At 40.9% G+C, this 12,924-nt stretch overlaps 1 protein-coding gene across 1 annotated transcript in view; it reads left to right on the top strand.

Annotated features, from left to right (window-relative positions):
- The first annotated feature begins 317 nt into the window (after window positions 1–317).
- STMN2 (stathmin 2) overlaps window positions 318–12,924 on the top strand; it is a 29,981-nt gene continuing 17,374 nt past the window's right edge. Inside the window, exons 1-2 of the mRNA XM_075550834.1 lie at window positions 318–555; window positions 8,217–8,389. Of these exons, the coding sequence (XP_075406949.1) occupies window positions 318–555; window positions 8,217–8,389 (411 nt within the window). The remainder of the gene's footprint in view (window positions 556–8,216; window positions 8,390–12,924) is intronic.

Genomic DNA, 12,924 nt, shown 5'->3' with positions numbered 1-12,924 from the left:
AATCCATGGGGTCATTCCACTCTGCCCTGTAGGATCACTGTGTGTCCAAATCAACTTGATGGCAGTGGGTATTTTCATTCGAGGAGCCTACAGGCTCAGTGGTTAAGGGTTCAACTGCTAACTCAGAGGTTGGTGGTTTGAACCCCCCATATGCTGTAAGGAGGAAAGACGTCACAGTCTGCTTTTGTAGAGTTACGACTTTCGAAACTGTAATGAGGCAGTTCAACTCTGGCCTGTAGTGTCACTATAAGTCAACGTGTTTGGTATTTTTACACTACTGATTAAAAAAACAGGAATGTGTACTTAAATTTTCTAATATGTTCTACAAAAGAAAGCCAAGAAGGTGTGTAGCTGGCCAAATTAATTCTGCCAGGAATTGTAATTACGATACAAATGCAAAGAAGCTTTCAAAAGAAAGCCAGAAAATAAAAGATACTAATGTCCAGTCTTTGATTTCAGCCTACAAGGAAAAAATGAAGGAGCTGTCCATGCTGTCACTGATCTGCTCTTGCTTTTACCCAGAACCTCGCAACATCAACATATACACTTATGATGGTGAGTGGTCTGCGACACACGTGCTTCTGCGGGTCAGATTGTTTGGGAAATCTTGGATGTGTGTGTTTCTGTCTCAAAGCTCTTCATATCATTAAGTCAATATTTTGTAGATTTCTCTGTTAACTATGTTGTCTAGCTATCAGGCCTTATTGATTTTCTGATTTAACCCTCAAAACAGGTTGGTCTTTGTGCTACTAACAACACATCGATGTCTCTCGGGAGACAGGCGGGACTGTTACTAGCAGCGGCCTCCAGCATACCAACATCAATAATACTTCTTGGCATGTTTTCTTTAGGAATCATGTGCCAAGCAGTAATTGCAATAGATCATAAGAAGATAATCCTAATCGTTAGAAATTCTAGAAAGAAATTCAACAACTATGGGTGTTTTTGCTTCCTTGTTATTGTTATAAAGTTCACAGATTTTGTGTATGCAGGAGAGCAAGCTAACACGTGCTAAAGATAAAACTGACTCATGAATGAGGCCCCAGTTAAAGGACAATAACCTAAGTATTGGCACAGCTATTAACTTTATTGAAGCGCAGACCGTTAGGTGTCATTCTTCCTGATTAATTGTGCTCAGTTTGGTTTGCTTACGGGCGCCTTCACTATCCACTTGACCTCAGGCAGGTTACTCTGATTTCTCTGAGCCTCATTTAACTCTGGTATCTTCCCAGAAGGTCTGTTCTTAGGTTTAAATGACTTATTGCCTCGTAGGTGCTTAGTACTGAGCTGAAAGTTTTGTAAGTATGCAATAAAGATAGCTATCATTATCAACAATATCATCCTCAATTAATTCAGTCGATGACATTAAAATGTTTGATAGCGTTAACATGGGTAGAAATAGCTGACACCTGTTCAGCTCATAATTACCTTTCGTGTTCACGTGTGTAAAGAAAAGCATCAGGTGACGGGACCCTGTGACAATGAGCTCTCTCTGTGCCTTAAAACAGGATTCAGATGCTTCATCCTTCCAAAGGCACAAGAAGCATAAAAGCGATCTCATCAACAAATGTGAGAGGGCTTCTCTTTCAAAATAAAATGTTAGCAGGCGACAGCAAGAATCTGGGCCCATTATCTGCTTTGTAGAAATTCATCCAGCCAACAAATGTACAAGACAGGTCCTTATTCATTTGTTAGGATGCTCATGGGGTCTCATTATTATAAAAATTAAAGAAAATTGAAAACTACTTTGCGATCATAGGCCAGGAAAGCTGCGCTGATGTTTTTTGTTTTTTTGTGTGCCTTTTCCATCATGACAGTGCACCTACTCATTCTTCAAGGGCAGCCAGGCCTGTCCTACAAGAATTTCATTGGGAAACCTTACCCCATCCACCCAACACTTTTGATCTTGCCCCTTCATACATCTTTCGGTTTCCAATACTCAAAGAACATTTAAAGGGAACATGATTTGGGTCCCTCAAGGATGTCAACACTTCCAATTGGGCCTGGAATCAATAGAAATATGCAGAATTCTTCAGGGAAGGGTGGGAGAGATGGAAACACTCCCTTCAGAAGTATGTAAAACCTGGTGGATGACATGTTGAGAAATCATAGCTTCATATTTTGATATTTTTGCTTAATGAGGGTTTGTGGCATTTTGTAGCGTATGTTTTTCTTACCCTTGTGCATATTACCAGCCCTCGTCTGTCAGTTTGTCTTATTGCAGGGCTTGGTGTGTTGCTGTGAGACTGGACACTATGTCTCCAGTATTGCAGATGCCAGCAGAGTCCCCATACGCCATGGTGGACAGATTTCAGCAGTTTCCAGGTGAAGCACCAGAAAGAAAGAACAGCCAGTTCACTTCTGAGGGATTACCACTGAAAACGTTAGCAATCGCAGAGAGCACTGTCTGATACAGTGCGGGAGACGGGGCCTTCCCTGAAGACGTTAGCAATCGCAGAGAGCACTGTCTGACACAGTGCGGGAGACGGGGCCTTCCCTGAAGACGTTAGCAATCGCAGAGAGCACTGTCTGATACAGTGCGGGAGACGGGGCCTTCCCTGAAAACGTTAGCAATCGCAGAGAGCACTGTCTGATACAGTGCGGGAGACGGGGCCTTCCCTGAAAACGTTAGGAATAGCAGAGAGCACTGTCTGCTATAGTGCCGGGAGACGGGGCCTTCAGGTAGGAAGGCACGCAGAATGCAGCTGGGAAAGAGCTCCCTTCTCAAAGCAGGGTCAACGCTAATGGCATGGGTGCTGTTAGAGCTTTCAGAGCCTTCCGTTGCTGAGGGGGCATGAGCCAAAGAGAAGAAAACAGCTGTAAATATCGACAAACAATCATAGCATGGACTGAATGACGAATGAATCCAGGAAATGCGATAGCCATCAAAAATGAAACCAGCACATAAAAATCAGTGCCCTAGGCTTGGAGAGACATGAAGGCTGAACAGGAATGGGAGAGGGAATGGGAGTGTAGCCCTGAATATTCATAGGTCTGGCAAAGGATATTTGTATATGTGTACTTACCTTTGCTGCAAAGATATGTAAAGCTCAGTGGCCTAGGCATTAATGAGTTTAGATGGACTGGTCCTGGACTTTCTGAATCGGGCGATCTGGTGTATTATGATGAGAATGGACAATTCAAGAGGAAGGGTATCACAGTCGTCATCAGGAAAGAACATTTCAGGATCCGTCTAGAAATACAATACCGTCTGTGACAGGATGACATTTCTATGCCTACATGGGTGACCAGTTAATACAACTACTATTCAAATTTACACACCAACCACTAATGTCAGTGAGGAAGAAACTGGAGAGTTCTGCTGCCTTCATCGGTCTGAAATTGATCAAATATGCAATCAAGATGCATAGAAAGTAACTGTAAATTGGAATGTGAAACTTGGAAACAAAGAAGGATCAGGACTTAGAAAATATGGCCTTGGTGAGCAAAACAAAGCCATGGAAGATGATAGAATTTTGCAAAATCAACTTCTTCGTTGCAAATACCGTATTTCAACATCATGAATGGTGACTATGCACATAATCCTCACCAGATGGAAGACATAAAAGTCCAATGGACTATATCTGTGTGAAGTGATAATGGAGTAGAACAACATCACCAGCCAAAGCAAGGCTGAATTTCACCATGAATTGCTTGTATGTAAATTGAGATTGAAGTTGAATAAAAACAAAACAAGTTCATGAGAGCCAAAATACAAATTTGAGTAGATCCCACCTGAATTTACAGACATCTCAAAAGTAGATTTGATTAATTGAGTACAAATGATCCAAGATGAGATGAATTTCAACATGGCATCATTTATGGAGAAAACAAATAATCATAAAAAATAAAGGACCAAAAAAATGCCCTGAGAGACTCTGAGACTTACTGTTGAATATAGAATAGCTAAAGTGGATAGAAGAAATAATGTAGGTGGGGGGGGGGGACTTCAATGCATGACCCCAAAAAAACCAAAATAAAACTAGTGTACAAAATGTTTTGTACACATATACAAAAACCCAGAGTTAGATGAACAAAAGGAAGGATGTGCTCATCAAAACTCAAGCTAAAGAACCAAAGGGGAAATTTTCCTTGAGTTTCAATAATGAAATAATTTTATACGCAAATATTGAATGATGTGGGTAGCATCAAAATAAGATGGAAGGAATATACAGACACTGTACCCCCAAAAAGGCCTTCAATATTCAACCATTTTAAGAGGTGGCATATGATCAAAAACAGAGTATTGAAGGAAGACGTCCAAGCTGCCCTGAACACATTCTATAAAAACAGGACTCCAGGAATTGTCAAAACACCAATGACATGTTTTTAAAAACTGAGGCAGTGCTGAAAGCCTTCACTAGTCGAAGAATCTAAGCCAAGAAATTTGGAAGTCAGCAACTTGGCCAAACAACAGGAAGAGATCCATATTTGTACCCATTCTAATGAATGATCACACAACAGAAAGTTTAAATTATCACACAATATTATTATTAATATCACATGCCAGTGAAAGTTTTCTGGAGTAATTCAAAATCCAACTTGAATTCAGATGAGGACATAGAGCAAGGAATATCCTTGCTGATCTCAGAAGGGTCTTGACTGACAACAGAGAATACCAGAAAGACGCTTACTTGTGTCTTATTGACTATCAAAGGCATCTGACTGTGTGTATTATAACATACTGTGGATATTATGAAGAATAAGAATTTCAGAACATTCCACTGTGCTCATTTGGAACCTGTTCGAAAGCCAAGAGGCAGTTTTGCAAACAAAACAAGTGAATACTGAATGACTTAAAATCAAGAAATATGGAAAGAACTAGGAGGCAAAAGACCTTTATGAGGTCTAAATAGAGGCATGTACACATGTAAATATATTTATATATAGCAATATGGAAATAGACTTATGCACATATATTTATATGTTAATATTAAGGTAGCAGACAGCCATTGAGCCTCTATTCAAGTACTCCCTCAACTCAAGAACATTTGTTCTAATAACCCAACATTCTGTGATGCTCACCTTCTCAACATGATCACTGAACACAAAATGGGTGCATAAGCAAATGTTCTGAAAAAAGCTGATAGGGCCCGGCTATCAAAAAATATATCTTCAAGCTTAAAGGCTTAAAGATAAACAAGGAGCCATCTAGCTAAGAAGCAACAAAGCCCACATGGAAGAAGCACACCAGTCTGTGTGATCATGAGGCATCAAAGACCCAGAGCAAAAATCATATGGATGTGAATGAGGGGGAGGGCAGAGTGGAGACCCAAAATCCATCTGTAGACAATTGGACATCCCCTTACAGAAGAGTCACAAGGAAGAGATGAGCTAGTCAGGGTGCAGTACAGCACCGATGAAACATACAACTTTCCTCTAGTTCTTTAATGCTTCCTTCCCCCCACCCCACTATCATGGCATCAATTTTAGCTTACAAATCTGGCTAGACCAGAGCATGTACACTGATACAGATAAGAGCTTCAAACACAGGGAATCCAGGACAAATAAACCCTTCAGGACCAATAATAAGAGTAGTAATACCATGAGGGTAAGGGGAAGGTGGGGGGAGGAAAGGGGAACTGATCACAATGATCTACATATAACCCCCTCCCTGAGGGATGGACAACTTAAAAGTGGGTGAAGGGAGAAAGCGGTTGGTGTAAGACATGAAAAAAATTATAAATTATCAAGGGTTCATGAGGGAGGGAGGGTCGGGGTGGGGGAGAAATGAGGAGCTGATATCAAGGGCTCAACTAGAAAGAAAATGTTTTGAAAATGATGATGGCAACATAGGTTCAGATGTGCTTGACACAATGGGTGGATGGATGGATTATGATAAGAGCTGTAAGAGCCTCCAATAAAATGATTCTTTTTTAAATCAAGAAATGTATTATGTTTGTATCCTTTCCCCATTTTTAATCTGTGTTCTGAGTGAATAATCTGAGAAGCCGGGCTATCTGAGGAAGAATTTGACATCAATAGTGAAGGAAGGCTAATTAACAACGTTCACTGTGAAGTTGACACCACTTTGCTGCCTAAAACTTGGGAGGATTTGAGGCAGTTGCTGATAAGATCAAGGAATAGCCTTCATTACGAATGACAACTGCTTTAAAAAAAAGTCCTTGCGACTTCACCAGTACACATCATGATCAATGGAGAAAAGGTTGAAGTTGTCGAGGATTTTGTTTTACTTGGATTCACAATCAGTGCTCAGGAAACTGCAGTCAGGCACCAAAGCAATACACTGCATCGGCAAGTCTGCTACACAGACCTCTTTGCAGTGCTAACACGCAAAGGCGTCGCTTTGAGACCCAAGATGTTCCCGACCAAAGCCAGGTTGCTCTCAACCACCTCAGATGCATCTGAAAGTCTGACATGAAAAAGGAAGGCTGAAGGCAACCTGAAACATTTGAAATACGGCATTGATGACAAAGGCTGAAAATACCATTTGTGCTAGAACAGACACATCTGTACAGCAAGAATGCTTAGAAACGAGAATTTATTCTGGACATGTTATCAGGAGGGACCATTCTCTGGAAAGGAAACCACACTTGGTGGAGAGTCAGCGAGCGGAAGACCTTCAACCTGATGGACTGGCACTGACTGCAATCATGGGGTCCAATCAGACACCAGCGCGAGGAATAGCGCGGGCCCAGGCAGTAGTTCATCGTGTGCACACGGCACTGCTGTGAGGCAGAGCTAACATGGTCGCACCGATGACAACAACGCATGTATTGAGTGTGTTACATTTCCATTGTCTTTTAGCCCAGAGTGTCATTAAAGGGCTGAGGTCATTTTACTGTGAAGCTTGGGCTTCACTTCCACACATCAGTGGACACTAAGTGGCAGAACGCATTCATGGGCGCTCTCCCTTGTCATTATTCTCGCGGAGCATCTTCCCCACTCTGGTTTCCACCGTTTAAAAGGAATTAGTAAATTAGAGAACACCGAGGTTAGTGACCAGGGTAGTGAGAATCAAAAAGCGCTGTTACTCTAGACCCGAGACTATTTGCCTCGGAGAGGAAACTGAAATGAAGCATAAGAACTGTTTTCAAATCCCTGGGCGATATTGTTGTGCAGCAGAGAATGGCCTAATCTTTGATAGTTTTGGACGCAAAGCAAGAATGAAGTTAAAGGGATGACATTTCAGGCTCAAACTAAATAATTCACACATGAAATGATATGTTTAAATCAACGGTAAGTAACTATCATTTTATATTATAAATTGTATTAATTTTATGCTATAAATGCTACTAAGCAAAGTTAAAACTTTAGGATCTGATCATCTTGTCTTTACTCTTTAGCCACTGATGAGGAAAAAGATGAATAGCCACTCTTCAGTTCTTGGTTTATAAGCTTCAAAAAATGTATACAACTCATAAATGAGATAGGTGATATCCATGCTCCCTTCTTTCATGTAACCTCTTTCTAAAGCTCCTGTCAAGCTGTGCTGGAAAAGGATATTCTAAGTAGAAATGAAATAAGAGCAAAGGTACCCCCTACCCCACCCCCCAAAAAAAAAACACCAAACATGAGGCCCTGCCTGTTTTGCCATTTGACTGGAAGCCTCTTGAAGACAAAGATCCTCATCACACCATCCCCCACGGGGAGACGCCGGATGCTTCATGAATCAAGTCAAAACATTTACTGAAGAGCCAACTAGCAGCCAGCAGGATGTTTGCCAGTCACCTGTGACTCTGCCACATATTTCCAACTGTTCAGGGAGCTAGGTTTGTTCTAATATAGCTCCTGTTTTTTCCAACTACAAGATTATATTTGAAAACTAGAGAATGATGCTATTTTCCTCGTAATTGAGAGTGAAAATACCTCCATCTCTGGCCATTTCCAAAAGACAAATCTGTGCTGCTGGATTTCCATGTGATGCTCATATTTATTCAAAAGGAAAAATAAGCAAAATGGAGTTTTAAATCAATCCAAATGATTTTTTTCTAAGTATGCCTCTCATTATTCAACTCTATTGATATCATTGAATTTTCTAACGCCGCAACTATTTATGCTATTAAAATACATCCATAATTACACTAAAGTAGAGTCATACATTCAACAAACAAAATGCAAAACAAATGATCATATATAGCATTTTATTACTACTGAAGATTCTTTCAAATGGTGATTCTTTCAAATGCTGAAATTCCAATTATTAAAATAAGTCACTGCTTCACACTTAACATTCTCAAATGTTCCTTTCTCAGATATGGAAGTGAAGCAGATCAACAAGCGTGCCTCTGGCCAGGCTTTTGAGCTGATCTTAAAGCCTCCATCTCCTGTCTCAGAAGCCCCTCGAACTTTAGCTTCTCCAAAGAAGAAAGACCTGTCCCTGGAGGAGATCCAGAAAAAACTGGAAGCTGCCGAGGAAAGAAGAAAGGTAATTTGTTCCATACGCTCTAAATTCTCTCCCTAACCACCCCTATCCCCGCCCCCCCCCCCACACACACACACATGCACCTGTAAGAGAGGAGGGAGGTCACAGGGAACATGAACCCTAGACATGCGCCATCTCAACATGTACAGTGGGTCTTCCCAGAAGGAAAGCCAAGCGAGTTGAGAGGAAATGGTCTCATTGTAATAAGTGCTGTTTTTGAAGGAGCTGAAACCAGGGTTCTCAGAAGCTTCAAGATTCTAATGCCTTGTGCCTCAATGCTGGGCTTTATCATAAAAGCATCCCTGGCCCGAGTCCATCACATACTCACACTCAAGAGAGCACAGCCTTGGGAAACTTTCAGGCAGGGCTAGCAGGGCAGGACTACTTCTCTGCCATGCCCTCCAGTGTCAGGTCCAAGTTTGCACGTGCATGTTTCTCTTAGAACGCATGAAATTCCCGAGGAGCTCTGGTGTAGAAGTGGGCTACACATTCAGTGCTAACCGCAAGGTTAGCTAATTGATCCCACCAGTTGCTCACAGGACAAAGAGGAGGCTGCCCACTCCAGTAAAGGTTAAAAGTCTCAGAAATCCAAGTCAGCAGCACTACTGTGTCCTAGAGGGTCGCGATGGGTCAGTATTGACTCGATGGCAATGAATTTGAATTGTATTTATTTATTCATGTTTAGTATAAAGTGTCAGATCCTCCTTCTAAGATCTTTTCTAATGCTGTGCAGTTTGTCTATAGTGCAAGGGCCAGGACCTTTCCTCTAGTCTTCTCAGAGCTTCAGCTTCATTGCCTTCCCTTGAAGTTGGTGATTCAAAGACCAGAACTCTGTCCTGGATGGTGGGGTTTCTTCTCCTATCTACTTCTAAGCTTTCATGGAATTATTTCATTTAGGAAACATCTGTTTTATCAAATCTTAAGTTTTCCATTCAGATAGCTAAGAAAAGTGGACATTAAAAATCAGGGTCACTCCAATAGATATCCCAGAGCCTCTACTCATAAAGACAGAAGCTGTATCTGAATATATGAACCCAAAAGGAGCTCTGGTAGTGGTGTGGGTTACACATGGAGCTATTGACCACGGGTCAGCAGTTAGAACTCCGCACCCACTCCTTGAGAGGCTGTCCACTCCTGTAAAGAATTAAAGTCGCAGAAACCCAAATGGGGGGCATTTCTATTCTGTCCTATAGGGTCACTAGGAGTCAGAGTCTATTCAATGACAGTGTGTTTAGTTTACAGTCTTTTACCATTCTCGGTAACCCTGTATATAGGTGCTGTGAGTCCGTGTTAGTCTGTGTTGACTAGAGAAACAAATCCAGAGACTCTCATGTGTATAAGAAAGAGCTTTCTGTAAAGTGTAATTGTATGTTAAGAAAACATCCCAGCCCGGTCCAGATCAAGTCCATCAGTTCAATATTAGCCCATATGTTCAATATCAGTCTGTAAATTCCTCTTCGGGCTCACCCAACACATGCAATGATGCAGGATGCAGGAAGATCACAGGCCAGCAGGTAGAAAGTCTTGTGGATCCAGTGGTGATGGAAGCATCTTGGCACTAGCATGGGTCTCCATGTGGCTCCTCCAGTTCCAGGGCTCTGGCCCTATCAGCGTAGCTCCATGAGGCTTGTCCCGCAGGGAGACTGTGTGTGTCCCACCTCCAGTGAGCTATTTCTCTCCATAAAACCTCCAAATGGGAAAAAACAAAAACCTCCAAATGGGGTCATCAATGTGCAACCTGATTGACAGGCTAAACTCCACCCCTTCACTCTTAATAGTCTCAAGTTGACAGAAGATTATGTAACTATCACAGTCAGGATTGACTTTACGGCAATGGATTTGGTAGCTAGAGGGGTTCATCCCCATGAAGATATTCTTCATTAGCTAAAGTTAGTATTATGTTAAGTAACTTGTTCCTAGAGACTATCTACCTTTTTGAAAACTCCTGTGATTACTAAGAATAATTGTCATACACAGTATTATTCTTTGACTGGAAATACTTCATCTATTGTTTTGTTTGTTTTATGAAGGTATTATCCAGAAAAAAAATCAGTCAACTCATCCAACTCTCCATGTTGGACAGTTATAAAGAGAACAGAGATCGTGCTTTTCCTAAAATCTGAATTCTCTCAAGTGGAGGGCATGACGTGTGTGTGTGTGTGTGTGTGTGTGTGTGTGTGTGTGTGTGATCTCAAATCACACAGCTCAAAGATCAGATACCCTCAGATTAAATTTTGTGAACCAAAAATATATTTTATCTAACCTTTTACGGTTGAAACATCTCCCTATCTCCCTGTGATACTACATACTAATCACCATTTTAATTTTCATTAACCAATGAGGTTCTCCCAATGTCTAATGATTTTTATGTACAAGCATCTATTGTATTTTTCCAGTTGTTTTTGTTATGTTTATCAGTTTGAACACAAAGAGATAATAGCCACATACACACAGGAAGTTATTTTCAAGTTAGTCAAGTTCCTTTAAAAGATGGCTGTCCTTGGTTTTTGCTATTTATAGCCCTCTCCTCAGAGCTATTGTCTCTCAAGGCATTTTTCCCAATGACTGTAACCAATTAAATACACAGGAGACAGTGTGTCCCATTCAGGGGGGTTTAAACTCTCACCTGAACATAGTCATTTTATATGGATAGATAATAGGTTAACATGAGAAGATATGATGATGTTATCAGAAAACAAAACCAGTGGCTGAACAAATTCACACAGAGAAATTCACCATCATGCTTCTTCATGGTATTGCTGGTAATTCCAGGTAATAAATTTAACTTGGAGAATATTGTTCAAGGGAAAAAATAATGCTGAGGTGATCAAAACTCATTGGACATTCTTATTAAAATTCCCCAAAATGACTAATTCTGTTAGAATTCCAATACCCTGATAAAAATGAATTATCAACAATTATACATCTAACCAATCAAATTAAACTAGAATTGGCCACATCACTAAGAGACACTTAGAAAGGTAATCCAGTAGTAAGCTATCCACAAGCCACATTCTTTAAACCTCCTTAACACCAGCATTTTTCACATATCAGGTATCATTTATTAAATTTCTAATACAGAAATTAATAGGTTATGCCCTCGTGGCAGGTTTTAATTAGAATAAAATATAGCTAATTAATAGAAAGTGCCAAGTGAAAAAAATCATTGATTTAGTTCTTTTGGATTCTATTGATTTAATTAGTGCTCGTTTGAAAACTGTTAGTTTTCTTTAAAGAGCCTTCAGAAAGTGCATCTATCTTACTGAAATTTGTTTTAAATGAGGACTGTGCTACACATGTAACTAAAACCAAAATAAAATCCAATTCTACTAGTGGAAACATGAAGGAAAATTCAGGAGCGTATGAGACTAAACTGTCTCAGAGTGGATAGAGCTTCAGGAACAATTGGATCACAAGTATTGAAGAAAGATTTGTCAGGGGAAGCCAGCCCCTAACACATCATTATGGGTCCAATAGGCGCAATTGTACAGCGATAATAAGTAAAGATCATAGTAGTTATAGAGAGCATGAGAGATAAAAGTATTGAAATAAATTGAGTCAGACACTTTTCATGGTAGCATGCTCACCTCTTCCCCACTAGATGGTCCACATGGAGGGAGAGAGAGAGAGAGATTTAATGCTAGCCCAGGCCCCTTTTTTATTCTCTGGGGACATGCAAGTCCTCTAATTACAGGTGAGGACATACGTCACTGGAAGGGGCTGTCCTATAGGTAATACAGTAATGAGAGGGGGTGGTCTAGGGACATACATGCAATAGGAAGAGGAGGGATTGGGGATATACATGTGACAAGATGGGCAGATCCTAGGTTTAGGATGGCGGCTTAACTTTGACCTATTCCCTAGATCTCCATAGGAACCATTATCAGTAGGGTGTAAACCCCACCTTCTGGAACCAAATAGATGTCTGCAGGCGTCCATTGTCTTTAACAGCAGGGAGTGGGGCCTGCCATATAGTCCAGCAACTGATCACGCACTGGGAGGATGTCTGAGCATCTGGCCTCCCCCCACAAAGATTGTAAGAATTTTTTGTTGTTGTTGCCATTTCTTCTTGATCCTAGTCAGTTTTATTCCAAGTGTTGATGGTGATTACTCACCGAGCCCATCTTTCATCTGTTTTGTTTTCTGAGTTTCCAGTTGTATTTTTTCTTCGAAGAACTCAAGACCATTTGTAAACATGTGTTTGTGGGTCTCTAACTCAATGGGAGCCCTGGTAGTGCAGTGGTAAAGCACTCAAGTGCTAACTGGAAGGGCCGAACCCACCAACTGCTCTGTGAAAACAAATACATGGGTTGTGTTGGGTTCTAGGTACTGGGGATATCCTCATTGGCCTTATCGTCTGTGAAGAGAAGTAGAATGGATGGGTAGGTAGGTAGGTAGATAATGGGATAAATCAACAGAATGAAATGTCAGATGATTCGAAGTAAAGAAGACCAATGGGTTTAGGGTGCTGGATGAATGAGGAAGTCTTGATAGTGCTGTGGGTAAAAGCACTCAGCTGCTACCAGAAAGATGAGCAG

The sequence above is a fragment of the Tenrec ecaudatus genome, chromosome 5 (assembly GCF_050624435.1).
Source record: "Tenrec ecaudatus isolate mTenEca1 chromosome 5, mTenEca1.hap1, whole genome shotgun sequence".
Taxonomy (NCBI): domain Eukaryota; kingdom Metazoa; phylum Chordata; class Mammalia; order Afrosoricida; family Tenrecidae; genus Tenrec; species Tenrec ecaudatus.
The sequence above is the reverse complement of the archived record's forward strand: the minus strand, read 5'-3'. Positions and strand labels throughout refer to the sequence as shown.